General features: G+C 50.5%; 1 protein-coding gene across 4 annotated transcripts in view; it reads right to left on the bottom strand.

Moving 5' to 3' along the window:
* The window catches only part of Ttll11 (tubulin tyrosine ligase like 11), a 226,768-nt gene that overhangs the window by 8,618 nt on the left and 190,492 nt on the right, over nt 1-27,658 (bottom strand). For all 4 annotated transcript variants that reach the window (XR_008719351.1, XR_008719352.1, XM_055600408.1 and 1 more), the window contains exon 7: nt 26,797-26,906. Coding sequence is in view for 2 of the 4 variants with exons in the window: in XM_055600408.1 (XP_055456383.1) it covers nt 26,797-26,906 (110 nt within the window). In the remaining 2 variants the exon portion in view is untranslated. The remainder of the gene's footprint in view (nt 1-26,796; nt 26,907-27,658) is intronic.

Genomic DNA, 27,658 nt, shown 5'->3' with positions numbered 1-27,658 from the left:
AAGGCAGCAAAGTACATGGGACTCTTGAGGAAAGGCCTTTCTCTGTAAACAAAAGTCTGCTGTGGACAGACAGGGCAACAGGGCCTTGGTTTAACTCAGGAGGCAGACCTGTCATAAACACCAACTCTTGGAGAGGTGCGCATGTGTGTTCTGTGCATATGACTGTCTGTGCATGCGAATGTGTGTGTTGTGGTTGGTTGGTGGGTCAGACAAATACAATGGATGATGCCCGGAGAAACTCAGTTACCCTCCAACCTCCCAGCTCTGTCTAAACACTTCTTCTCAAAGCCTGGCCCACTGAGGACCCGTCTGAGACTCTGCATCTCACTGGTCCACCAAGGGCTTATCTGAGACTGCATCTCATTGGCCCACCAAGGACGGTGTCTGAGACTGTGCGTCTCTGGCATCTGGTAGGATAAGCAGCTTGGGCCAGAGTGTAATCAGCCACCTCATCAATCATGTTGCTTACTTGAGCTGACAGCACTCACAGCAAGTCTTCGTCAATGAGGAAGCACAACTCTGAGTACTTCCAATGTCCACACGCAGCGGCGCTAATGGGCTTTCCAGTCAACACTGTCTTCTCAAAATGTGGGTTCTGGGGTGAGGCCAGAGACGTGTGTGTTGTCGGGTCTGGTGGCTGCTGGCCTGCGGCCCACGCTGAGCAGTGGGCTGGAAACACACAGTACCGTGTACCTCGGTGGAGATTACTTTTGTTCCCTTCACTGAAGGCTGCCCATGATTCGAGCTATCACTCACAAAAGGAATATGACAAGGGGAAGAGTACGTGGTTGCATTGTTTGGGTGAGGACATTCTGAGAGGAGGAGAGTGTTTAATTCACTACCCTTGGCTTTCTTTTTGTCTGTCTTTTCTGGCTTCCTAGAGAAAACAGGTATAAAAAAAAGTATCAAAAAATCGTATTTGAAACAGGTGAAAAAGGGTGTTGCCTTGTAGTCCAACACACACACATATACACATACCACGTACATCACACACACACACATGCCTATACATACTCTACACACACCACACACACACTCTCTCCTTTGATAAAAAGTTTAAAAGAACACACACACACACACACACACACACACACACACACACACACACACACAATTCTCCAATTACCCTTGAGGGGTATGTTTCAAGATTCCCAAGAGAATTCCTGAAACTGCAACCAACACAGAATACTGTACTGTCCATCCTATGTTTCTCTGTGTATGCCCTGCAGCACAACATAGCACCAGAATTAATTCGCCTCTCCCTTTGAGCCACCAGCCTCTGTGCTTCAGGACGCTACTGGGTGGTAAGGGTCGGTCCAGTCAAGGGTCAGCACTTCCGTGCTGCTACAGCCGTCTGATACACTCAGCCGCCTGCTGAGTGACACAAGGGCAGGTAGCCCAGACAGTGTGGATGCTCAGGACGAGGAGCTGATTCACGGTTCTGTCGGGAAGGAACGGGTCAGCCTGGGATTCCATCACGTGATTTGGATACGCAATTCGCAACATCAGAACGGTTTATAAGCTGGGCGCGGTGGCCCACACCTATGATTCCAGCGCTCTGGGAGGCAGAGAGGCAGGCTGATCGCTGTGAGTTCGAGGCCAGCCTGGTCTACAAAGTGAGTCCAAGACAGCCAAGGCTACACAGAGAAACCCTGACTCGAAAACAACAATAAGTTAACAAACAAACAGAACTGTTTGTTTTGGGAATTTTTCTTGTAGTGTTTTAAGACTAATGCTGATAGTAGGTAACTGAGACAGGGAAGCAATGCTTTGGCTAAAGGGGACCGCCACATAGGGAAAACAAAAGCGGAGGCTAACGGGCATCAGTGACTCACAGAAGGCTGCCCTCCTGGTGCCTAACCAGGTGGGGGCAGCTTGCAGCACCGCCATACAAACCTGCGTACCCCAGAGGACTCCTGGCCACCACCATTACTGTGGAATCCTCGCTCAGAACCCACAAGGTCACCATCCTCACTGTGAAATCCTCACTCAGAACCATCATTTTACCCAGGAGCTTGGTGGTACATGACATCCAAGTCAGCCAGCAATCCACAGTCAGGACCGGACCCCAGCTCCCCCAGAGCTCCGAGGCTCCCAACCCACACAGCACCCTGCTCCCAGAGAAAAACTGAAAAAGCCGAGTAGGTAGCACATGACTGTTGATCTTAGCATTTGGGAGGCAGAGGCAGGGGGATTGCTGAGAGTTTAAAGGCCAATCTGGTCTGTCTGGTGAGTCCCAGGCTAGTGAGGGCTACATAGCAAAATCCTGTCTCATAAAAGACAGGATGGGCATGAGACGAAGAGAGAGAAAAACCCAGCAAAAGGAGAAATTAAAGCAAAATATTAAAGCGGGGGAGGGGCAGATACGTTGTCCAGCCCTGTGCGGCACACCCCAATGAAGACCATGAAGGCTGAGAGTGGCCCCCCCACCCCACAGTCACAGGGGCCCGGCAGCTGCAGTGCATCTGAGTCTCACAGGATTGCTGCTCCTCTTTTCGTTAAGTGGCCTGGCCAAGCTCAGGACTCAGCACATTTCCCAGAACTGAAGCTTTTTATGCTTCATGGAGCTGCAGATGAGAGGAAGAGGGCATGGGTTTCCCACAAGAAGATTCACAATTGGGTCCAGAGTTAGCAGGGATGGGGGTGCTGGGGTTCCCACCAGCGGGGGCAGGGGCAAGCCTGGGCTCAGGAGGAGTAGCAATTCCTAGCTGCTGGCAGACCAGGCCTGTGGAGCACCTTCCTAACGTGCTTGGGACCTGCGGCAGGCGGACCCTGTCTTTCTTTTATTCTTTATATTAAATGAAGCATCAGCAGTAAGTGTGGGGGTGCTCAACTCTATCCACCCTCGAGAGCCCGAGGGTCCTCACTGACTGCCCTTCCTCCACCGTGTCCTCAGGAAGATGTGTGCCCCTCATTTGTGGTAACACATATAGGACTCTGTTTTGCTTGTGCTTTTCTTCTTCCTCCTCTCTCTCTCTCTCTTTCTTCTCTCTCTCACTCTATAGCCCATTCTGTCCTAAAACCCGTTATGTAGCTTAGTTGGTCTTGAACTACAGCAAACCTCCTGGCCTTGGTATCCTGAGTTGCCAGAATTAAGGTGCAAGCAGATTCATTTGCAGGTTGCTAGGCAACCTTCAGGACCACTGTTCTAAGGTCAGAACAACCTTTCAAAAAGGCCAGGTGAGACGGCGCACACCTGTAGCTCCAGCACTTGGGAGGCTGAAACTGGGGGCTTGGCTGAGCCCAGGGATTGTAAACTAGGCTCGGCAACATAGCGAGACTCTGGAACAAGCAGACAAAGCCATTGAAACCGGGCCTTGATGCTCATTTCCCCACCACTCCCTCTTGAATAACGAGTGCTCGGATTAGTTAGCTCTTATGGAGAACTGTGTAATAAACAATTGATACTTCACCGTTGTTATTTCTCACTCATTTCCTAATAATAAAACCCCAGAGAGCTGGGTTGTTGAGGAGATTACATATACATATATGGGTGAATATTTATATATTGTTACATATATACATACAGATTAGAGTGATCTAGCAATTAAGTTCACATTAAAAATACTGCCGCCCTCATAAGTACTCCTGTGGACAGGGCACCGGAATGGTAGGTAAGACAGCGTTAAAGCCATGCGGTAGCTGCCTGCCAGCTAAGCCGAGGCAACCGTCAGGCTGTGCGTGAGGCCATGGCTGTGGACTTCAGAAAAGCAATTTGGCAGAGGCTTAATAGCCATTATACCCATTTAACACAGCAGTGACAGACCTAGACATTTCTCAAACAAACCACTCCTCCCAAATGGAAACACAGGCCTGGAGAGATGGCTCAGAGGTTAAGAGCACTGGCTGCTCTGCCAGAGGTCCTGAGTTCAATTCTCAGCAACCACGTGGTGACTCACAACCATCTGTAACGGGATCTGATGCCCTCTTCTGTCCCATGCTCTCTTCTGTCACGCAGGCGTGTGTGCAAATAGAGTGCTCACATACATAAATAGATAAATATATTTTTAAAAGAAATACAATGCGTTCTCTTTCTGGTGGTTCATCGCCGACTCTGCAGAGTACAGAACTTCCACGGCATTACAACTTTTTCTGTATTTTCCAAATGGAATCATGGGTGTCACTCTTAATTAAAAAAAATTAGCAAAAGCTTATTAAAGAAAACACTCCAAGTACACTCCAAGGTACTGGTTCTTTGAGGCTCTCCTTGGGACCTTTTGTGGGAGTCAGCTACACTTCCTAGTGCTTTCTCCTGTTTCATCCTCCTTGTGGCTTTAAACCCACAGATACACGGCCTGCACCCCAGATCTGTGTGTTCTAGAGGCATGCTTGAGGCACAGGCGTTATGATGCTCACTCTACAAAATGGACACTCTAGACCAGCTGGGGCAGACACCCGAAAATGCTCCTGAGAAGATTCGCAGATGGGTGAAAGTGGGGCGACCTGACCTAGGGGTTCCTGAACTTCAGAATCCCCTGGCCAGGTGGGGGAGGGACACTGAAATGCAGATAAAGGCCCCAAGCCAGAGCTTCTGATCCAGAATTCCAAGGTGGGGCCTGAAAATCTGCCTTCATAAATTCCTGGGTGAAGCTGAGGGCTAGGGGTGGGGGGTGGGGCAGAGACCTCACTTGGACACCCCCACACACACACACACTGAGTCCTCTCTGGATGAACTTTACTCTGAGGGTCCCGAAATGAGGAGCTTGACTTTGGGCTAAAGACTTTTGTTGTTGTTGTTGTTTTAAGACATTTATTTTAAGACATTAATTGAGAGAAACCCAGCCTGTTATTTTTAAAGCCTAATGAGAGATCTGAGGAACCACGAACCTGTCCCGGCGTTGTGCTGAGTCTTCCCTTGGTTTCTGAGAGACCGCATACCCTCAGTTCTTGTGAACTCACTGCCCAACCTCTAAGTGAGGAGAGTTCCATGACCCCTCCTGGCGCTTGCCCCCGCTCAGTCTTACGAAGGGTACCAGGCTAGGAAGGCTAGGCCACAGATGGCCATGTAGACCATGGCAGAAGATTTCAGGCTGAAGAAGATAAGAGGCCAGCGGGGAGTTCTAAAGTATCTCGATGGCTGTGTCTCCATGCTGAGACCAAGTGGTATGGTGTGGCATGTGTGAGAGAAAACAGGGATGTTGCACAAGAGAATTGGAGGACCTTGCCAGAGACGCAGTTTCCATCCCCTTCTCCTGGGGGTGTGGCCTGTTGCCAGTGAGCACCGGAAGGCGCACTTGTCACACGGATTTGGGGGCCTTTAGGATGGACACTCCAAAGCGGCTGTGTCTTGAAGGACTCTTCAGGAGGCAGCAGAGTGAGGAAGCCCAGAGGATGCTGCCTGAGAAAGCGGGGGCTTGTGTGTACCCGCCTAGCGCAAGGGCAGTGGAGCGCCCTTGAGGTTGCTGGGGAAACTTTTTTCTTTTGAAGTCTCACTGCCACCCATCCCTGTCTTCAGTCAGCCCTGGATGCCATAGGATTCCACAGACTCGATGACAAAGAGCAGGGATGTCAAACTGCCTCAGCGCTTAGAGGCTGGAAGTTTCAGGCCAGGTCTCGGCACAGTCAGGCTCTGTGGAGGGCCTCCTCTGGCTGGCAGATGCCACCCTGCTGTGCCTTCCCCGGTCAGAGAGCGAGTGGTCAAGCGCTCTGCTGCCTTTTCTGTGCAGAGACCTAACACAAGCAGAAACGGGCCTCATTGAACATCAGTCTCGTCATAAGAGACCTTGTCTCTTTGATCCAAAGTCCATCCCATAGGAGATGTCACAACATATGAAGTGGGGGAGGGGTGCTGCAATCCAGAAGCCTTCAGTTCTGCTGAGGTGGCCCTACTGTGTGGGATGTTCTCATACTTCTTAAGTCTCGACTCCCAGAGCCATTTAGGAAACAGTTAAAGCCCCGTTCCTCTCTCCCTGCCCCTCTGCCTACCGCAGGGGAGGCCCTCAAGGCTGGGACTGGGCACTGGAAACATCTCACACTTTGCACACTTGTAATAGCCAAAGTAACGAGCAGCATAAGTTCGCAGTTATGTTCCATCTTGGTTTGTGAAAGCCCTGGCATAAAAGCTGCCTGTGCAGTATTCAACCGGATTGTTCCCAAATCTTGTGAAGCAGGTGCTGTTCTAAGCCATTTTACATCCAAGAGACATGCTAAAGAGCCATGGCTGGCAGGTGACACGGCTGGCAGGTGGGGCCCGAGCAATGGCCTCTCGACATTTTGCTCCATGGCTGCTCTAAGACTTCAAACACTTGGCCACATCAGAGTTGCCTCAGGACTGCAAACCAAGAAACAAACAACAAGCAAAACACTTAACGAGAATTCCAGAAGCGAAGTCAGTCTTGGAGAAAGGGCTGGCACCATCCATCTCTGCCAGATGTCCAGACAGACAGGCAAGGTCCACGGGTGTGTGCGAACACGCTTTCCCCACACCTGAAGACAAGCCGTGGAGCGGGATTTGAAACTTCATTTGGGTTGATGGATGTCACTGGAGAGAGAAGCCTTGGAACATTCTGATTGCAGGCTTGTGCCTCTCTCTGGAGATGCGGCCACCGACAGGACACGGCCTCATTCTGTCAGTCAGCAGGTGATGGGGGGGCCCTCCAGCTCCTGCTGCCATAGGGTCCTCTCCTCTCACCCCAGGGAGGGTGGGACACGACTCAAGGGGAGCATGCCAGCTCCCCAAAAGGCCTGTCTTCTAAGGCTTAAGGGCAGAGAAGAGGCCAAGACTTTCTTGTTGCTTTCCAGGCCACACTTCTGAGAAGTGTTCGGAAGGCTACTGGGACATGGGCTGTCCCTCTGAAGTGGAGGGCGTGTGGCAGTGGCCAAGCAGCCAGGCAGGGGGACTCCCTAGTAGAAGTGGCATTTCAGCCCAGGCCCATCTCACACTCAAACCTGAATTCTTTTCCCAACCCAATTAAGCTTTGATGGCTATGTATTATTTTACAGTTTCCAGAACACATTTGCATATTTGATGTAATTAAGTCCAAATCATTGTTGACAGCCAGAGATATTATCCCACACTGAAGATGATATTGATTTCTGCCTCCTTTCAGTCGGTCCCTGCTGTCCTCACAGTTTCCAAATCTCTTTCTTCTTACTCAAGCAGAACAGGGGATTCTGCCTCACAGAAATCCTAAGCATACCTACAGACTTGTGTTTTGGTTTAGAATCATTGCCAGGAAGTAAAGTGGGAATGATCTGGGCCGGAATCACTTTAGTGGCCCTTCCCTGCACACTGCAGTGGCTCCAAGCACAGCCATCCACTAGGGGAGAAAAGGCACCCAGGTGCCCCATCACCAACTCCCAGCTGTCACCCCAGTCCCCCAGGCCATGCTCGGGACGCATGCTGGATAGATCAAATCCAGGCTCTTCTCAAGATGGCAAGGGGCTCAGTGAATAGAGATGGGGACTCCGGGTTCATACCCCAGCTCTGCCACTGCCAAGCTGTCAAAGTCTTTCTCTGTGCCTGAGTCTCCTCCTCTGTAACACCTGCCCTGAGTGGCTTTTGCAAGGAGCCACCTGGACGAAGGCAGCATAGGACTCCAGAAGCTGGCTGTGGCCTGTCTGTCTCCTTTCCACTTGCCTTGCCAGCCCCAGCCTGCCTTGCTGGCCTCTGGCACTGGGTTCTCCTCTTATGGCAGGTCACCCATCGTTGGCCTCCCTACTTATCTGAGCTTCACAAGATCACAGAGTTAGGAGACCAGCCACTTCAATGGTCTGTCCTTAGTTCTCTAGGCTGGGCCTCCACCCCCATCCCTCCCTGGAAGTCCCATGGTAGTCCCCAGAGGCTGGTATGATTAATCTCCGTTTTGAGGAGACCACAGTGCTCAATTTAGAGAGCCCAAGGCAGGTGAGCAAGGTCAAGTTCTCTTGGCCAAGGCCACATTTCAGAGATGGATTGTGTCTTAGTTTGAGTTTCTATTGCTGTGAAAACACCATGAGCAAGAGCAGCTTGTGGAGGAAAGGGTTTATTTCAGTTTACAACTCTGAGGGCAGGAACTCAAGCAGAAAAACCCTACAGATTTGCCTACAGTACAACCTGATGGAGGCAGTTCCTCAACCGAGCTTCTTCTTCCTGGTGACCCATGCCTCAAACTGACAAGAACTAACCAACATAGAGATAGTGCTGGCATCCCCGCCATTGCCCTCACTCATTTTCTCTCAAGCTGGGCAGCCCCTCAAGGGCCTGGCCTGAAAGGGCAGCGGGGCCTTGCCTGCGTTATCTCCACAGCTGCCGCCCACAAGGGTCACAGCAAAGGTCACTGCCTCTGTCCTTGTCTGGATGGAGAAGTGAAGAAGGGTCAAGACAGCCATAAATAGACCTTGCAAAAAAATCATTACCCCCAAGCAGCCCTCAACAGCCAATGATAAACAAAATCAAAGGTGAAAGCGAATATTGTGTCTTTCATTCGTCACAGGTCGCAGGCTGGCCCTGGGCAGAGTGACCTGAGGTCCCAGACCCTTCCCTCATCTGACATCACCCCTGATTCCACCATTACAGACAAAGGCTGCGGGCTCATTGTAAAGACAGTCAGGACTGGCCATCCTTCCTGCACTGCTTCAGGCCCTCCCAGATATTTCTTATGCGACAGTGGCCCCATGGCTGTTCTGAGGCTCAGCACACATTCTTCAGCAAGTTGCTGAAATCTCCAGCTTAGAAAGAACTCCAGAAGTGATAGAGAGATGGCTCAGAGGTTAAGAGCACTGGCTGTTCTTCCAAAGGTCCTGAGTTCAATTCCCAGCAACCACATGGTGGCTTGTAACCATCTATAGTGAGATCTGGTGCCCTCTTCTGGTGCGCAGGCACACATGCAGGCAGAACATTGTATAAATAGTAAATAAATAAATAAATAAATAAAAACCCGGTTAGAGTATTAAAAAAAGAAAGAAAGAAAGAAAGAACTCCAGAGACCGCACAGCTCAGGACCTTACCGGGCAGTTAGGCCTCTGAGGAGCGGTACAGGCATTCTGCGCTGCTCATATCTCATTTAACTCTCAAAACAGAGTTCTGGGTGACAGCTAAGTTCTGTTAAGACCCTTCCCCTCCCATTTCTTCCTCTGGTCATTCCAAGCCTTTTGCTTGTGGTCTAATTTGTTTGTTGGCGAAGGGGTGCAGAGCTGGTGAGGGAGCACCACCCTCTGTGCAGGCTGCTTCCTGGTAATTTCCCCACTCAGAGAGGCAGGAGGAAGGCGCGTGGGGCAAGCTTAGAGAAAATTGTGACTTCTTGTATTGTCCTGTGAGGTTCTGAGCTGCAGCCCGCTCTCTCTGGTGCTGCTGCTGACGGTCATCCAGAAGCGTGTGTTGTTTTCCGTCTCTGGCACATCCGTGTGAGACAGAACTCACAGGATTCTGCAGCCGTCAATAACGCATCTGTATGATTCTCTGCCAAGTATTGTACTTTACTTTTCCCTTTTCTTTCTCTCTTCCTTCCCTCCCTTCTTTCTTTCTTTTTTCCCCGTTTCTTTCTTTACAGATTTTTACCATGTAAAACCTGCCTTCCTGCCTTAGGCTCCCAAGTGTTCAGGTTCCAGGCATGGACCACCACAGTGTGTACTGTATCTCATCTCTAACAGTGTCTTGACGCCTCCCTGGCTCTGCATATACATAGCTACTGTTTTGTTTTGCTTTGTTTTGTTTTGTTTTCAGTTCCTAGTGTGTACACAGCATGATCTTTACATCCCCTTTCCCTACTGGTGGACACTTCAAATATTGTTTCTTTTTCCTTCTTTTCTTAGTCAGAAGATGCTGCAGTGAGTATCTTTGCACACTCATCAGAACACGCAATACTTAAAGGAGTCATGCCTTTCCTCTAGCGGAAATTTCCGGGTTACACGGGCAACTTCCTCCAAACTCTCCTGGGGTTGTGCCTCTGAAGGAGCAGCAGGAAAGGCAGCACCCGGATGGTCTTCAAACGTTTGTTTGTTTATTCAGAGACAAGGTCTCCTGTAGCCCAAGCTGATCTCAAGCTTGCTATGTAGTTGAAAGATGACCTTGAATTTCTAATCCTCTGTCCTCCACCTCTCAAGAGTTGAGATTACAGGCACCTACCACCACGCCTAGTTTTTATGCAGTGCTGAGGATAAACTCTATAGCTTTGTGCATGCAAGGCAAGTGCTCTACCAACTGTGCTCCGTCCTCTGGACGGAGGAGGAGGAGCCGGGGCATGCAAAATGCTACGAAAGGACTTTCTTCGGTGTTGGGGGCAGAGCAGGAGTCACTGGGCCTGGCAAGAGACCTTGGGAGTGGGCAGCACAGGGAAGAAAAGGCAGGGGCTTTGAAATCTGTCCCCTGAATGAACGCTCCAGCCGGGTCCTCTCTGCTTGCCAGCCACCAGCAGGCCTGCCTCCTTCTCTCTCTCCCACCCACCCCTCGGCCAAACCTCCCAGGTGCAGACTGGCTGGCCCAGGCACACCTCTGAAGCTCCGTCCTTCCAGCTCCAGAGAGAACTGCTCAGGGCCGCTCCAGTCTAGCAGGGCTTCTTTGAAGGACTGAGGCATTCTCCCCTTCCCACTTCTCACCGCTTCTCAGCTTCCCTCTGCAGCCCCCTGCCCCCAATCCCTCACCCCCGCTCTCTCTGCCCCCTCTGCCACTGTGCTGCCTGGTTCCCTTGTGCTAGGGTCCTGAGGGCTCTCACCTCACTGCCCTTGCTTCATTCCCCTTCCTTGTCCCCTTCAGTCACTTACCACTTGAGTTTTAAATACCTTCCAAATTCCTCCCAGTCCTTATCTACTGGCCGCAGGGGTTTTTGCCTCTGGGATGCCTCATTAGCATCTCAAAGAATCTATAGAAGATGAGTGTCTTGGTTTTGGCTTCCCAAATTGGCCTTTTTACCTACCCTGATAAATGGCACCCCCACCTACCTACCAGCCAGGAGCCCGATGCCTGGGGTCAATTTTGAAACTTCCCTCCCACAGCCTGATCCCCCACCCCCTCCAAAACAGTTCTACACTCCAGGCCACGTAAACCCTGCTCTCCACCTGCCAGGCCCCGGGACTCCCGCACCAACCTCCAACACTAACAGAGAGCAGATCGGCCCTGCAGTCCTCTGACTGACACTCAGGAGGGAACACACAGTCTTTACTCTGGAGGTCCTTCGAGAGCTGCTCCGCAGCCCCTCACCCCCTTTTCCAGCAGCCCGGCATAGCAGCACCCCTTCCTATCATTCCACCTTCTGTCCTCAGCGCTCCTTCCGACTGCAACGCCCTTTCCCTGCCTCTCACGTGGTGACCCTGACTGACCATCTCTCTGGCCTACCTCCTAAGAGAAATGACTCTGTTCCTCTCACTGAGATATATTTTCTTCCACGGCACTATGAAAAAGTCTCTGATTACAGCTATGTTGTGCTAGATGTCTGCCTCTGCTCCAGACAAGGATCTGGATGCTCTGAGCAACACCGTGTGGCACGTAGCACAATCGTCATTCTACGGGAGCCAGGAAGAACTTGGGGTGGCTGTCAGGCTCTCTGGGTGGAGGCAGGAAGTGCCCAGGTAGGCTCTGGGTGATCTTGGCTGGTTTGCTGTGGTTCTATCCTAGTTGGTGGGGCTTGGGGAAGAGGGGGGTAGCCTGGCCTGGAGAAGAAACCTGTGAGTTAAGCTTCCTTCCTGCTTGTCTTTAAGAGGGACTCAAGCCTGGTGGGGGTAGTCTGTCCCCCTGAGGGGCAGCTGCCTAGATTCCCCATACCCTTGTGGTGGCTCTCTGCTCCCCAAAGATGGCTGATGTTGCCTCAGTTACTTAGAGGAGCTAGAGGGGCAAGGAGGTGGGCTTGTGGGGAATGATGACAACTCACAAGGGGACCTAGCCCTGTCCTCAAGGAGCCCCCTGAGGTATTCCCCAGAGCCTGCCTGTCACTTGGAGAGGTGAAAGGAGGCAGATCAGTGTCAAAAAGAAGACAGAGCAGTGGGTTTCAACCTGACTCACTTTACGAATGTCACATTAGAGCGCAAATGAGAGGGAGGAGAAATGCTCTTTTATGCGGAGTTTATTTTTGTCACTTTGTCAGAGAGAAATTGCAGCCCTGGGGGCATTGGAGCTGCAGAGAATTACCCAAAACATTAACATGCAAATTGCCTTCTTTAGAGAGGGTAATTTCATTAGTGCACAAAAATCAGAAAACCCAGTTTCTTTCCTATACCACGCCTGGGAGCATTCCTGTGTGTGTGTGTGTGGGGGGGGGTAGTTAGGGCCAGCGCACAGGGGAAAGTTAGGGAGGAACTTGAACTTGGTTTAGGATTTTGCCACCTCCCTGAGTCACACACCCTTAGGTGACAGCTGTCGGCTGCCGGGTGGGTGCTGCACAGGATGGAGAAGGCAAGTGACAACCCCAAGATGCCACAGCTTCCTCACCAGAGCAAGAATTGGCAGAACCAAGGCCACAGGCCTCAGAGAGCCTAATGAGCTCGAGAAACCAAGGCGGGGCCCTGAAGTCACCAGGCTGAGCACGAGGAGCCACCTGTTCAGCACATTTAGTCATATTTATTCTAGGGGCTTCTGCTGGGCTAAGCCACAGGCCCCAAAAGAGAACCCGGATCTGGAGAGCACTGGTGGAGACCGGGGGAGGGGAGAGAATGCTGGGCGCATGGTAGAGATGCAGGCTGCACGGGTGGGCAGAAAGGTTTCCCAGGGGCGCTGGTCAAGGCTGTTAAGATCGGGGGGGGGGGGGGGGGGCAGGCAGAAACATCTGAGCAGAGAGCTAGAGAGCAGCAGACTGTGATAGTGATGCCCACGGCAGGGGGGAGGGGAAAGGTAAAGGGATGCGGAGCGGGGCTGCAGAGAGTGGAGACAAGGGTGCCTGGAAAGGCTGCTGCGCTCCCGGCCTTACTCTGTTGTCTATGGTGAACAACCTGCGAGGCTCCTTAGAACAGAAACAAAACAAAACAAGACACGTGCCCATGGGGTTTCAGGAGGGAGGGGGTTTCCCAGCCCCAGAAGGTTCTATGAGGCTGCCGTTACATAAGGCTCCCTCCTCATTTTGCAGCAGCGAGCAGGAAAAGCAGGGGCGTCTGAAAGCAGGGGCTGAGACGCCCGCCCACAGCCACCAAGAAGCGCCTGCCTGCCTCCTGCCTGCCTCCTGCCTGCCTCCTGCCTGCCTTGGTGATGTCAGGTCTCCCCCAGCAGGTGTGCGCGCTCTTCCCAGGAGGCCGCTGGTGCTTTCCTCACCCCTAACCTGGGTGGCAGCTGTGGTATATAGCTATGATGGGGCGCAGGGAGCTTTCTGAGAGCTCCAGTGGTTGTCTTCACGGAAGTCTAAGCGGAAATGTGGTTGCTACTGGCATTTGGAGCTGAGTAACTGTTTGCTGGGGCTACCCAGGGCATCATGGGAGTTTAGCAGCACCTCCAGCTTCTGCTAGACGCTGTTGTCAGTTCCACCCTTAGTGGTGATCAGACATGCTCACACCCCTGCGGGACTTGGGGTGCTAGCTTTAAGCTCTGTAGCAGTGAAATGAATGCCCGTTGGAGAAAGAGACCCTGACACTGAGCTCGATGAACTTGGTCCGCTTGGGAAAGGCATTTTCTGACCTCAGGGGCTGACCCATCAGATGGCTCTTGGCTCTCCCTGCACTTTTTTGAGTTTTAGGATGCCCAAGATTGCGCAGAAAGTCCCTGCCAGGGACACATGAGACACATTCACGGTGACTGCTGGCTGATGGGAGCTGACTGTGTGCAAGTTCTGGGTGGGTGGGTGGGGGGTCATGCATTCATAGATGAAGTCCCAGGGACCCGGGAGCTTCTCCAGGGGGAGAATGAAGAGAAGTCCCCTCCTGCCTCAGGCAAGAATGATGGGAGAAGAGGCTTCTGTGGGGATAGCTAGAACTTTCTCTCTAACCAAGGTGAACACTCTCCAGAACCCAGGAGTAAGGCAGTTAGAGAATTTCAGCTTCTCTAGCTGGCCTGTCCCACCCAGAGGGAGGCAAACAGTTATGAGCTGCCATGTGGGTGCTGGGAATTGAACCCAGTTCCTCTGGAAGAACAGTCAGTGCTTCTAACCACTGAGCCATCTCACCAGCCCCAGTCCTGGGTTCTATAGGAAATCAGACTGAGCAAGCCAGTAAGCAACACCCCTCCATGGACTCTGATCCTGCCTCAGTGTAAGCCAAATCCACCCTTTGCTCCCCAGCTTGCTTTTGGCCGATTTGCTTGAGCACAGCAATGGTAGCCCTAAGAGAGGACCTCAGCCCTGGGACTCCAGTACACGGGTGTGGGAGAAGCTCAAAGGCGATGTGGGGAACTGAGAGGAAACCCAGGCCTCTGGCACCAGCAGCCACAGCACAGTCAACACAGCCTGGGCCCGGGCAAGATAAATATAAAACTCTCAGAAAGGAGGACTCAGGAGAAAGTTAAAAATATTTTTTAACTAAATAGAAATGAAAACCAAACGCAGTGAAATGTGTGGGACTCAGTGAAAGTAGTGGTATAGTTAGATTTACAGCATTGATTGCATATATTAGGCAAGAAGTTCTGCAATTAAAAAAAAAAGTTGTTTTCAGGCTGGGTGTGGTGGCGCATGCCTTTACTTTCTGTACTCAGGAAGCAGAGGCACATGTGACTTTGGGGCCAGCCTGGTCTACACAGTGAGTTCCAAGCCAGTCAGGGCTACAGAGACTTCCTGTCTCACAGGAAAAAAAAAAAAAAAAAAAAGTATTTTAGGGAAGGAAAAGAGAGCAAACTCAGAATGGCAAAATAAATGATAAAAATCAGAAAACAAACCAATGAAAATTAGACAGGAAATCAATAAGAAAACATCAATAAAACAGAGACGCTTATCGTTGGGGGAGGGGAGAATCAATAAAATTGATAAACCTCTAGCCAGCCTGACAGAGAAGAGAAAGGAGATCATTAATTACTAATTATACATTCCTAATATCAGATATAGGAGATTTCTAATATCAGCATCAGGAATGCCCTCCTGACCCCAGGGACACTATTAGAGTGACATGTTTTGGGGTACCACGGATGGCATCTATGCCTGTGAATTTGGTAACTTAGAGGAAATGGACCAGTTCCTTCAAAGATACAATTTACCAAAATTTACCTAAGGAAAAACCAATAATCTGATGACCCTGTTATCTATTATTAGAGAAATTCAACAAATAATTTGTAGCTTCCCCTAAAGAAAGCACCAGGCCCCAAAGGGCTCACTGGTGAATTCTCCTAGATGTTTAAAAAGGAAATGATGCTAAGTCACAGAAGAGTCCTGTAGAACATAGAAGGAACACGGATTGTTTAGACATGTGCTATTTGTCCAAGGAGCTTCCCAGCTATCTTTGTTCTTATTTCAGCTTATTTCTCCTGTGGTCTGAGAGCAACTGATCTAATTCTCTGTTTTCTTAAGTGGCCTGGCCTGATGCTGCAGATCCGTTAGCCCAGCTACCTTGAGGCTTGAGGACCAGTCTCGGCAACTCAATGAGAGTCTGTCTCAAAAATCAAAACAAAATAAAACGGGTGGGGATGCAGCTGGGCAGCAGAACATTTATCTAGTTGTCAGAAGCAGGTCCCAGATTCAATCCCTAGTCTTGATAAACACACAAACCAATGTTAATGGATGTTTTACAGCATAGAGCATACTCGGTTTTGGTGACTGTTCCATGAGAATGGAGAAGAATGGGTATCCAGTCTTTTTGCATGGAGCATTTTAAACACATCAACCAAATCAAGCCCATGGACAAAGCGTTTGGTCCACCTGTATCCTTTGCTGCCTCCTCACCACTTCCCCTGTCCTTTGCAGAGGGCTGCTGAGGTCACCGAGCACCCTTGCCGACTGATTCCTCTCTCAGTCCTCGTGGGACTCATTTGAGCACTGTTCTGTGTGCCTGGAGAACTGATCTCATTCCTGCCTTCATCTCTGACCATTTCCCTTGTGCTAGAACCTGCTCTGTCCAGAATCAACAATGCACTCTGTCTCAGATTTGGTTTGTGTGAGCATGTGTCTGTCTTTATCTTTTGTTGACTGTGTTTTTAAGGTTTAAATGAGGTTTTCATAAGCACCCTGGACTTGTCTTGTTTGTATATTTTTATTTTTGAACTTTCTTTCTTTATTAATTTATTTATCTTATTTAATTTTTGTAGCTCTGGTGTCCTGGAACTCAATCTGTAAACCAGGCTGGCCTCAAACTTAGAAATCCATCTTCCTCTGCCTCCCAAGTGCTGGGAGGCATTACAACTGGTTCTGCATTTTAGCTGACAAATTTGAGGCTTTCACATTTAGACTCATAGCTGATACAATTGGATTTAATATCTATCATGCTTGTAACTGCTTTCTATTGATTGCTTGTGATTTTCTCCTCTTTTGAAATCCTAAAATCTGCCACCTTTGATTTTTAAACAGAACAATTTATATAGACATTTTTTCTCTCTGTTTTCAGCACACCAATTCTCCAATCTCTTGCTTTTCTTCCTTATCCTCCGCCTCTTCCTTCTTTACTTCTTCCTCTTTTCTACCTCCTCCTCTTCTCCTCTTGTTCTTCTTCCTCCTCTCTCCCTTCATCCTCTTTCTTTTTAAAGAAACTGGACCAGAGGTGTCTGACACCATAAACATATGTTTAGCTAATAATCCATTTTCAAATACCAGTATTTCACTTTACAAAGAAATGAAAAATCTAGGTGACTATGTATTTGGCTCTCAAAATTTTGCTACAACCCCAAGAATAAAATCTATGAAAGAAAAAAAACAAAACAAAGGAAGTTGGACTTTATTAAAACTAAAACCTTCTGTTTTGATAAAGATATTATTTTAAAAATAGGTTGGGGCTGTAGATCAGTAGATGAGCATTTGCCTAATGTGTATAAGACCTTAAGTTCAAGCCCCAACACAGAAGAGGGTAAAAAAAAAGGAAATGTCAAGAGAGAAGTCTTAGACTGGAAAAAATACTTGCAAAATCCATACATGATGAAAAACTTGTGTCCACAACATGCAAAAAATTCTTAAAATTCAACAATAAGGAAATAATTCAAAATTTAAAAAAGGACCAAAGACCTGAACAGATGCCTCCCTAAGAATATATACAAAAGGCAAAGAAGCCTGAAAGAATATGTTCAATATATAAAATATGTACTGAATTTCGAATTAAAACAGTAAGGCAGGCATCACTGCATATCCACCAAGAAGGGAAAGAGAAAGAAAAAGAAAAAGAAAATTTCTGACTATTCTAAGTGCTGACAATGATGCAGAATAACAGGTGGGAACACAAAATGGCACTGCCACTTTGGAAATCAGACAGTTTTGTAGAAGACTGAAACACAGCATTATCATATGCATTCATCAGGATTTTCTAGAGAGAGATAACCAAAGGGGGGGGGGGGAGGGAGGCCCTTAGACAGACAGACGGACAGAGAGATGGGTAACAGATAATAGATTAATCTAGATAGGTGAGAGGTGACTTATTAGGGACATTGCACATGTAATTATGGAGGGAAAGATGCCCCACATCTGGCTGTCTGCAAGCTGGAGCCCCACATCTGGCTGTCTGCAAGCTGGAGCCCCACATCTGGCTGTCTGCAAGCTGGAGCCCCACATCTGGCTGACTGAAAGCTGGAGCCCCTGGGGGCTGGTGGTGGGCCTCACTTTATGTCAGAAGGCCTCAGAACCAGAGAAATGATTCGTAAACTCTCACTCTAAAGCCAATGTCCTCCAGGACATGCAGGGTTAACTAGCGTAAGGTCAGGAGCCCAAGATCTGGAGAGCCTGGAGTTCTTATGTGTTAGAGAGAGTCAGAGCCAAACTGAGAGCTTGTCCCCTGCCTTTAAAACATTACAATTAATTAATTGTGTGTGCTCACACACACACACTGGCATGCTAGCACGTGAATGTGGGGGTCAGAGGACAACTTGTAGGAGTAGGCTTTCTTCTTCTACCATGTGAACCCCAGGGGTTGAACTGATGTCATCAGGCTTGGTGGCAAGCCACTGTCTGGTGAGTCATTCTGCTGGCAACGCCCCCCTCCCTTCATTTTTATTCTTCCTGGGTCCCCAGCTGATTGGGTGGGGCCTGTTCACACCGAGGGTGGATCTTTCCTGCTCAGTCCACTGACTCACATGCCAGTCTCCCCTGCAAACATCTCACAGACACATCTATAATTGATGCTTTACCAGCTCTCGAGGCATTCCTTAGACCAGTCAGGTTGACACCTAAATTAATCATCAGGACCATATGGTCTAACAGCTACACTGATGGTGTTCATTCGCCTATCCATGTAAAAAACTTACGTCCACACAAAACCTGCACATGAACATTTATAGCTAATTCATTCCTCATTACCAAACTGTGAGGCAATGAAGACACCCTTTAAAAAAGATAAATATGTTCCCAGATCGTGACTATGCCCATTTAATGGACGGCGATTCGGAGATTTAAAAAATGAACTGTCAAGGAATAGAAAAGCATACAGGACCTTAAAGGCATACTGCTGGATGGAAGAAACCCGTCTGAACAGGGTAGACATACCGCCATCCCAACAGTCACAACATTCTGGGAGAAGCAGGATTACAGAGTCAAAAGCACACAGCAGTTGCCAAGGGCGCCCTTGTGTGTGTGTGTGTGTGTGTGTGTGTGTGTGTGTGTGTGTGTTGGTAGGGGTTGGTGAATAGGGCACAGAGAGCCTTGAGGCGGTAAAGTTCTTTTGAACAATGCAGGGCTGATAGTTACATGTCCTCACGCAGTGACGGCTCAGCAGTTAAGAGCACCGGCTGCTCTTCCAGAGGACCTGGGTTCAATTTGTAGCACCTGCTTGGCTGTCACCACTCTCTATAACTCCTGTTCCAGAGGGTTTGAGACTTTCTTCTGACCTCCGTGCACCTCACACACGGTGCAAAGACATGCATGTAGGTAAAACACCCATACATGTAATGTAAAATAATAATAATAATAATAATAATAATAATAATAAAATTTAAAAACCTCGTAGAGCACGCAACACAAAGAATAAACCATATTGTGATGTGTGGACTTCACCAGGAATGAAGCAGTGCTTGCTCATCAGTGATGGTATTTTGAGCCTGTGTATGAGGTGGGGGAGGGGCGCCCCTCTACTGTCTGCTCTGTGTGTAGAGCTTGGCTCATGTTAGGTGCTTGCTAATGTCGCTCACACTTGTGCTGATCGGCTGCGTTTGGGTTAGGATGTGGCCCGTGGCAGAGGCTTTGGTTAGACCTAGCAGGTCTGCACACTGGTGCGGATTAGGTGGGTGTCTGTGGAGGTGGCCTCTCAGCTGTTTGGTCCTTGTTCTTCAGCTTTGAACAGAAAAGAGGAGTCCCAAACGGCAGCACAGTTGGGTGCACCCAGAAGGCTTTTTCCTCCCACAGGAACACCACTGCAAACATGCCGCTGGCTGCCCCGGGACTGGCAAGTGACAGAAGAGGGGTGCTTGGAAGGAGCCCTCATAGTTGCGGTGCTTTCTGCATATGTCTGTCATCCGCACCACCAGCCTTTGCCAAGACCAGGGACCAGACTGCCATGCCAGCCAGACAGTGCTCTCGCAGCTCCTGCGCTGGGAGCATGTGGTGGGGAGGGGCTCGTGCTTGTTTTTCGGAGTCTGGGAACTGAGCTCAGGCTGCTTCCTTGCCATCCTCGATGGCCCCTGTGTGAGTGGTCCCTGCCCTTGAGGGCCTGCGTGAGTGGTCTCTTTACTCTCAGCCTCTTGAAACTTCAGTTTCCTCCTCTGGAAACAGGAATGTGACTAAAATGGAGCCTCCTGGGAAGGGCCACCCAGCTGACAGCTCGGAGTCCATCTTGTCATCAGCACAGCACACTCGTATCGGAGTGAAGCTGGCTGTCTGGGAAGAGGAAAGAAGAGCCACATTGGAACCATGCTTCCTTATAAATCTCGACACCACCAACCCCAGGTAGATGTCAACGGCCCTGTCTCAGAGGCTGGGAGGCCCACAGGGGAGACGAGATTCCTTTCAGAGCTCCCCAACAGCCAGCAGCCTGACTCCACTGCCAGCTTCTCCCATGAGAAGTGCTGCCGCTGCACTTCCCACAACATGTGGAAAATACAGGTGGTCGGTGCAAGGCATGGGGAGGTGCCAAGCAGCAGCCAGCCTCTCCCTTCTGCCTAGCTCTGGTGTGCAGATGCAGCGCTCTCTTTTTGCCTAGGTGACCGAGGATGAGAAAGGCCGGAGACAGTGGGTCACAGCATTACCTTGGGATGAGGTTGGGGTTGGGGGCACCTTGGGATGAGGGCACCCCACAGTGCAGTCCATGTCTTTCCTTGAAAATCCACATCTGAGCCGGGGGTGGTGGTGGTAGGGAGACAGGCTGGCATTCTTCAGGATCACTGGCTCTTATTAAAAATATTAGCTATTTTGTTAGTATGTAGGGCATCCATCCAGAGATAAATTCAAGGCTGAAGAAAGCCGTCGGTCCCAGGAGGCCTCCGGGGGGGGGGGGTGTTTCATGATTCCAGCCTAGGGGTGGGGCAGCCATGTACATCCATAAGGGAGGTCTTGCTAAGCATGCCAAGTAAAAATACTTTTAAATATTTCAGTACATCACCCACTAAAAGCGTTTCAGTAGGAGCGTGTTCCAGCTGAAGAAAGTACAGGCGTCATAAGATTTGCATAAGTCGACTGAGGAAATTTGGTGAGAGACGACAAGGAGCTGCAGACACCCACAGGGTGGGCTGGCTGGCAGGGTCTGGTCCGTGCCATGCACGCATGTGGCATGTCCACCAGGGACAAGGCACGGTCCGAGGCCTCAGGGTGACAGAAGAACTGTGCCGGTGGCTGGTTCGTTTAACCTGACAGCAACCCTGGCTGTGAGTGGAGCAGATTTAGAGGGTTCCCAGCCCAACCGGGGACTGAGTGGTGGACCCTGGCTTTGGGTATGACAGGAGAGATCTCTGAGAGAGGCAAGGGCCCTCGTGAGAAACTCGGAGGTGGCTGGCACTCTGCCTGGAGTGAGGGAAGACCCCCGTGCCCAGAGGTGGAACGGTGATCCTGCCACTGCTTGGAGCTCGTGGCGGTTCTGAGTTGAAAGATGATTCAGGATGAGCGGGTACATGTGGTGTCCCAGGGCAGGGAGCTGGGCAGGTCCATGACTTCCTTGTGTGAGCTCAGTGCAGTGTGAGGTCACCTAAGGTGAGAAGCCTGGGCTCTGTCAGGCAGGGAAAAACCCAGTCGTAGCATGCCCCACTTTTCTGAGCAGACTTGGAGGAAGCCTTTCTCCTACCTCTCTCCCTGACACCCCAGGGCCCTGAAAGGAGCAGGGGCCTTGGAAAGGCTCCCGAGAGTTGCACAGCACCACAATGACAGCAGGTTAGTTTTCTGAGTATAGAGACAGACCCGGTCGGCAGCTTCACTCCCTAACATTTTTTTTTGTGTGAGGCGGGCACCAGGATCATGCTCACTTCATAGATGATGGAGAGGGGCCTAGGAAGAAGTCAGGCAGCTTGCTCCAGGCCACTTCGCTATCAAGTTATTAAGCCCAGGGTGGACCCCCTATTTGAGTCTACAGTCCAGTGGCTTTGAGCAGATTGTCACTCAAGGGCTGATGAGAGGGCTCAAAGGTTTGGATCACTTGCTGCTCCTGCAGATGACCTGGGTTTGGTTCCCAGCACCCACATGGCGACTCCCAGCCACCAACAACTCTCTCCAGTTTCAGGGGATCCAACTCCCTCTTCTGACCTCTGTAGACACCAGGGACACGCAGCGTGCAAACGGTGCACATACACATGCGCAGGCAAAATATCCACACACATGAAACAAATAAATCTTAAAACAGAAAAAGATAGCCACTCACATCAGGGCTGCCTGAAGGGGCACACTCAGGGGCTCAGAAAGAAGGTGAAGAACTGCATAGTTGGCGAAAAGGTCCCTAGCATACATCAGGTATTAAGCTATGCATTCTTGGCATTCCCTCTCTAAGTCCCAGGAGGACCTTTAACACCCCCCCCCCCTTTGCCATTTGTTTGTTTGTTTCTCTAAAGTTTTATTGAGACTAGGTCTCCCTGTTTCGCACAGGCTGGGACCCAGATGTGTGCTGCCAGGCCTGGTGGAGTTCCTTCTTAAACGGGAAAACACCTCGCTTCAAAGTAAATGGAGGTCGCAGAGCTCCTGCGCATCAGACTGTGTTGGAGGGCTGGGTGCCATGCTGCTGGGACCAGGTGCTCCCGTCGGGTGAACTGGGTCACAGTGACGAGGACACACTTCGTTGCTGGATCTGGATGCTGCCCTCATCTCTCCCCAAGGAGATGTACCGTTGGACTCCAGATGGAGCAGAGAGCAAAATCGCGTGAGAAGCTGTGGGTGCAGCTGATGTGAAGTCACCGCCTCATCTCTGCCCACAGACGCTTCCTCACTTGGTTCTGGCTGAAGAGAAGGCTGCAACAATCCCAGTCTTGCCGATAACACCCTCATTCATACCTTTGTGGTCTGCTGGAAATCCCAAGGTTGGAAATGAAAATCCTTAACTTGGAGGAGGGTGGTGACCATTACACTGGCGTGCGGCAGGTGTGAGCTGAGTGTTGCTAAGGTCCATGAAGCTCCTGAGCAGACTTTGACCTTCAGAGCCCCTTCACACCAAGGGGCTCGTCAGTGTGGGACGAGGGAGGCGGCCAAGGTAGGGAGCCCCGTGATAGAGTCCATTGCTGTGAATGTCTAGCTTCTGTTTTGGGTGAAGACTCCTGGACTCCTCGGCACAGGGGCTGGAGTGATCGCTCAGTCAGGAGAATGTTTGCTTCGCAAGCATGAGCACTAGAGTTTGAGCCTGCGGAATGCATCTCAAATGAACAAAAAACTTACCAGGCGGTGGTAATCCCAGTGCTGGGGAGAAAGGGGTTGGCAGATACCTAGGGGACCCTGGCCAGCTTGGCCCAACCTACTCAGTGACGTCCAGGCAAACCCTACTTTGAAAATCAAGGTGGAAGCTACTTGAAGAATGACTGAGGTTTTTCCTCTGCCCTCCACACTCATGTACGCAGGAGGCCACTTCCTCCTACCCACCCCACACAGAACACACACCTGCACAGCTGCTAACAGCTGTTGCAAAGGCCAGGGAAGGGCAGGCTGGGCACAGACATGGTGGAAGTGACTCAGTATCCAAGGACATTGCTGAGGCCACTGCCACTCACCAGAGGCCCAACAGAAGCGAAGCCCACGGTCCGGACTGAGGCTGTTGGAGAGGCTGGCTTGAGGGTTACTGCATTTCCTCATGTGAGCGGTTTTTCGCACTACTTTTGGCTTTCTCCTAAGCCACGTTCCTAGCACTGGCTTTCTCCTCGGCAGCGAAGTCTCCTAGGCTACCTTTGTTTACACAGCCTCAAGTGCCGGGGATGCCGCTGGCTCACACCCTTTACTGAGCACAGTCTCATCAGGTCTGGCTGGGTTTGGGGGAAAGGGAGGGTCTGATAGCACAGTGGGTGCAGGGGCGGATGGTAGTCCTAGGCAACTGGGCTGGTGTGTCACACCGGACATTCAGGGGAGAAGAGCAAGACGGTCAATAAGGACCTGCTTCTATGGGCTGTGCTTTTCCCACTCATAAGCCTCTGTTTTGAGTATGCTGTATCCTTAATTTCAGTTTGTCAACTTATTAAAACCTAGTAGGGACACATAGACACACACACACACACACACAGAGGTACATATGCAGAGACACATAGACACACCTTATAATGACACAGACATGCAGACTCATACAGATGCACATTGGCCAGCATATGCCTGGAATGGAGGCCTGAAGATTCCTTGCTCCACACCAGGAAGGAAGGGGAAGGAAACAAAGGGATAGACAGATGGGAAGGAGAGACAGAGAGAGACAGAGAGACAGAGAGAGGAAGAGGGAAGAAAGGGAGAGGCAGAGAAAAGGGAACTGAGGGAGAGAGGGAGAGTAGGAGGGAGGAAGGAAGAAAGGAAGTGCAGATAGAAAGACTCACTCACTCTCTTATATTTCTACTGCTTTCTGCCAAAAGCAAGAGCCACACCCAAGCACAGATTTCTGCTGTTCTCTGGGATTGTCCTGAATGGTCCTTGTAAGGCCGCTGGCTTCAGATGCCTTTTCTTTTTCAGGGTCAGGGGTGCCGGCTGGCCCAGCCTTGAGAGGGAGGTGGCAGCAGCTGGGAGAAAACAGGGTTTTCCACCAGGACAGATTGGCTTCCACTCCTGGCCCAACATGTTTCCTAGGCCCCCAGTTCCTGCCATTTCTCTCCAGCAACAAGGATGAGGGTAGGGGAGACAGGATCCTGGAGAAACACAACTAACACACACCGTCTAGTTGTGTCTCCGACGAGCTCCATGCTGGGTGAGTAACTTTTCAGAAGTAAACGAGCTCGACGTATAATATTTACACATATTTATAGAACACAGCATGATGTTCAATACATGTAAGCACACGTGACATCACATCCGGGTAATTAGATCTCAGCAATCTTAAAGACGTCATTTATCTATTACGAGGACTGCGCGGTCCCCTCTCCCAGCTCTTTGAAACACACAGTGGCATTGTCAGCACACCTCCCTGCCTCCGAGTCACCTCTGACTGCTGCCACACAAGCCCTGTCCCCTCCCAGTCACACAGGGAAGCAGACAGTACTTGGGGCCAGGCAGCTCTTGGAACTCAGGTCCTCATCTGACCTTGCAACTCAAAGCTGTGAGAAGCAGCCATGGTAGGCTTGCGGAGCACTCTCTAAATGACCTATAGCTACTGCTCCATACCTTGGGGCACAGACAGATGCACAAGTCTGGGAAATCCCGGTCCCGGCCTCGCTTGTGCTAAATATAAGAATATCTCCTGTTTTCTTGGCTTGCTCAGCAAAGTAGAGAGACCCTGGCAGACCCCAGAAGCCCTCTGCAGAGCTGATATTGTGGCCCCCCTCGCCCCTCCCTCCGTGGATTCTGCTTACAGGCAGTGATTTTAGAAGCAAACAAAAACATGCAAAGCTATTCCGGATGAACAATGGGCCAGATGGTAATGCTGGTTGGAAGCAACGGAACATGATAAATAGCTTCCTGCTGCAACTCCTGATCAATTTCAATATTTAATAATTCCATGCCACCCCCACCCACTCATCTGCCACCCCCCCCCCCGGATCCTGCAATGACACCCCGCATTAGGCTCAGGGAGCAAGCATTATTTCCCTTTCTGAGCTTGTCAGCAAAATGTCATACAGCTCAACAGTCACCTGGGCTCACGTGGTCCCTGAAATGATAATTACATGTCCTGCAGGTGTGCCCTCCTCCTCTCTTGCCAGGGAGGCTGGAAGGCCGCGCCAGCTGCAGGCTACTCTCACCTGCTTGATTCAATGACTGTCAGAATTCCCTGACTTTTGCTTTTGAATTAAAGGGAGCAGCAGGCAGTCCAGCTATCTTAACACCACCTCCCCCACAACACAGCGATGGGTAGGAGGAAGTGACCCAGACAGGAAGCCCAGGTGGGCTGATGGTTGAGTATTAGTGTCTACCATTCGTGCCTCTGAGCCTCAGTTTCCCCCTCTGTACAATGGACACCCTCAGATCTGCCGGCACCACACGTGGAAAGCATGGGGCAGTGCTTGGCATAGAGACAACAGCCAACGCACGGAATCAGGCGGCATCATTATCAAACAGGAAGCCGAACAGCAAAGATTTCTGAGTCAGCACTATGCAAGATGGGCTGGCTGTGTCCTTGTGGCTGGCATTTCTAGCCCACAAGGGGATGCAGGGCAGTCATATGGCCTTGCCTGAGAGTCTCCTTGAGCAGTAAGACAGAAAGAGTCCACTAATAAGATCAGCCACCCTGAGTGGTTGGCAGTGACCCCCCCACGGCATTATTAGCTCCTAATGTATGAGCCCTCAGGGGGGCTCAAAGAAGGGTGACCTGGCTCTGAGGCTGATGTCGGCACAGGATGATGGCAGAGCCACTTCTCGCTAGATCCTTTAGCTTTGACTTCAGGCCTCCTCCCTGCAGCCTCAGCAGGCGTGGCCCTTTCGTGTGTTGGGGTGTGTGTGTGTGACAGCACAGCAGGGGGCAGGGGAGGACGGTGCCAGCACGCACCCGGCTCTCGGTCACTGCGCAACCTCAGGCACTGGCGCTACAGTTTACTGTCTGTGAAATGAGGTTCTAATACCTCCTGTGCTGGGTCACAGGGACACTTAATGAGACGTTGCAGTTTTGTGATGAGCTGTGTGAATGTCAGCTTATTAGGCTGCTCAGAGGATAGAGGGGAAAAATCATCCACTCAAAGGTAAATTCTCCTATAGAAGAATTAAAAACAAACAAAGAACAAGCATGGGCTACCACAGTTCAAGTCTTTGGTGTGACATTCAATGTCTATCACAACCCAGTCTCCTTACCCATTTTGTTGCACTTCATTGGAGCTGGTTGGGGTAGCCTGGGCTCAATGGCCTTTTTCATGTGTTCATGTGTAGGCAGGCCCATACACCTGCCCAGATCCATCCTCACCCTGGTCGCTGGGTTCTTCCTCAAGAGGTCTGCGGTGTCCTCCTGGGAAGAGGGACACCTCCATCCTAGCTCACCCCTGCTATGATGGCACCGTTTTTCACATGTGTCTCAGCTCCACAGAGTTCCCTCCAGGCAAGAGCCAACCTCTCTAGTGTACCCAGGGCCTGGCTGCTTGTGCTCACCAAACATGCCAGGCCACAAAGGAATAAGCGAGCATTGGTCTGCCTCCGGTGACGATGAAATCAAAGCTTTAAGCAAAGAAAAGGGAGGCTAATGGTGACCTTGGAATGTGGGGCTGGGTCGCACGGCCTTGGTAGCAGACAGTACCTTGAGGTTCAGATTCCACTCAATTCATCTTTCTTCTCCAGAACATGAAAGAACAGAAGATACACAGAGCCCTTCCCATGTCTGTCAGGCAAGACAGCCATTGAGTACCTGACTCCCGCTGCTGGTTGAGGGTCATGGAGTTCCACCTCCTTGTGATGTCAATGTAGAGGATGTCCACAGCGGCCATGGACAGGCTGCTGCTACTCAACTTGCAGTTCCTGCCGTGACAAGGAAGAAGACGTGTTACTCCATGGTGGACACTTCGGCTCTCTCTTTCCTTCAAGCCGATGCAGAGTGAACATTTGTGCCCCCAGAAAATCCATAAGAGGTCACATTGGTAGGGCCCTAGCAGACCAATTAGACTCTAAGGGGAGGAGTGCTTATACTTGCCTCCCTGCTTCTCACCACTGAGAAAGAAAGCAGCCTTGAGCAAGCCAGGAGCAAGCTCTTCCGTGCGAGCACTTCAGCTCTGGCCTCCAGACTGTGGGAAGCCGGCTTCTGTTGCTGAAGCCACTCCAGCTGCTCCAATGGAGAACATGTCTTTCCCCAGGCCATGAGGTCAGCAGAGGAACAGTGGAGAGAAGGTTGCAAGTGGGAACTGGAGAATGACGCCATGGCTTTAGTTAGGGGCTAACGAGTAGCCTGTAGAGAGCAAGGCTGTGGAGACAGCCGTTCTTGAGCCGAATCCTGGCTCTGCCACTGAGAACCACACCAAGCCACTCACCTTTCTGGCCTGGGGGACTTTAGTGTTTTTCTTGTGTTAGCTGGACCTCATACAGCCTGGAAGACCCCGCCTACTCCCAAAGGGAAGCAAGACTCACTCTCTTTTTTTTTTCTTCTTATTTTAATTTTTGTTTTTACAATAGGGTCTTATATAGCCCAGGCTAGCCTCAAATGTACTGTATGGCTGAGGATGCTCCTCCTGACTCCACCTCTTGAGTGCTGGGATTACACCTGCTTTTTGTTTGTT

The sequence above is a fragment of the Psammomys obesus genome, unplaced genomic scaffold (genome assembly GCF_907164565.1).
Source record: "Psammomys obesus unplaced genomic scaffold, mPsaObe1.curated_primary_1811, whole genome shotgun sequence".
Lineage (NCBI taxonomy): Eukaryota > Metazoa > Chordata > Mammalia > Rodentia > Muridae > Psammomys > Psammomys obesus.
This window is presented reverse-complemented; position numbering and strand designations above follow the sequence as displayed.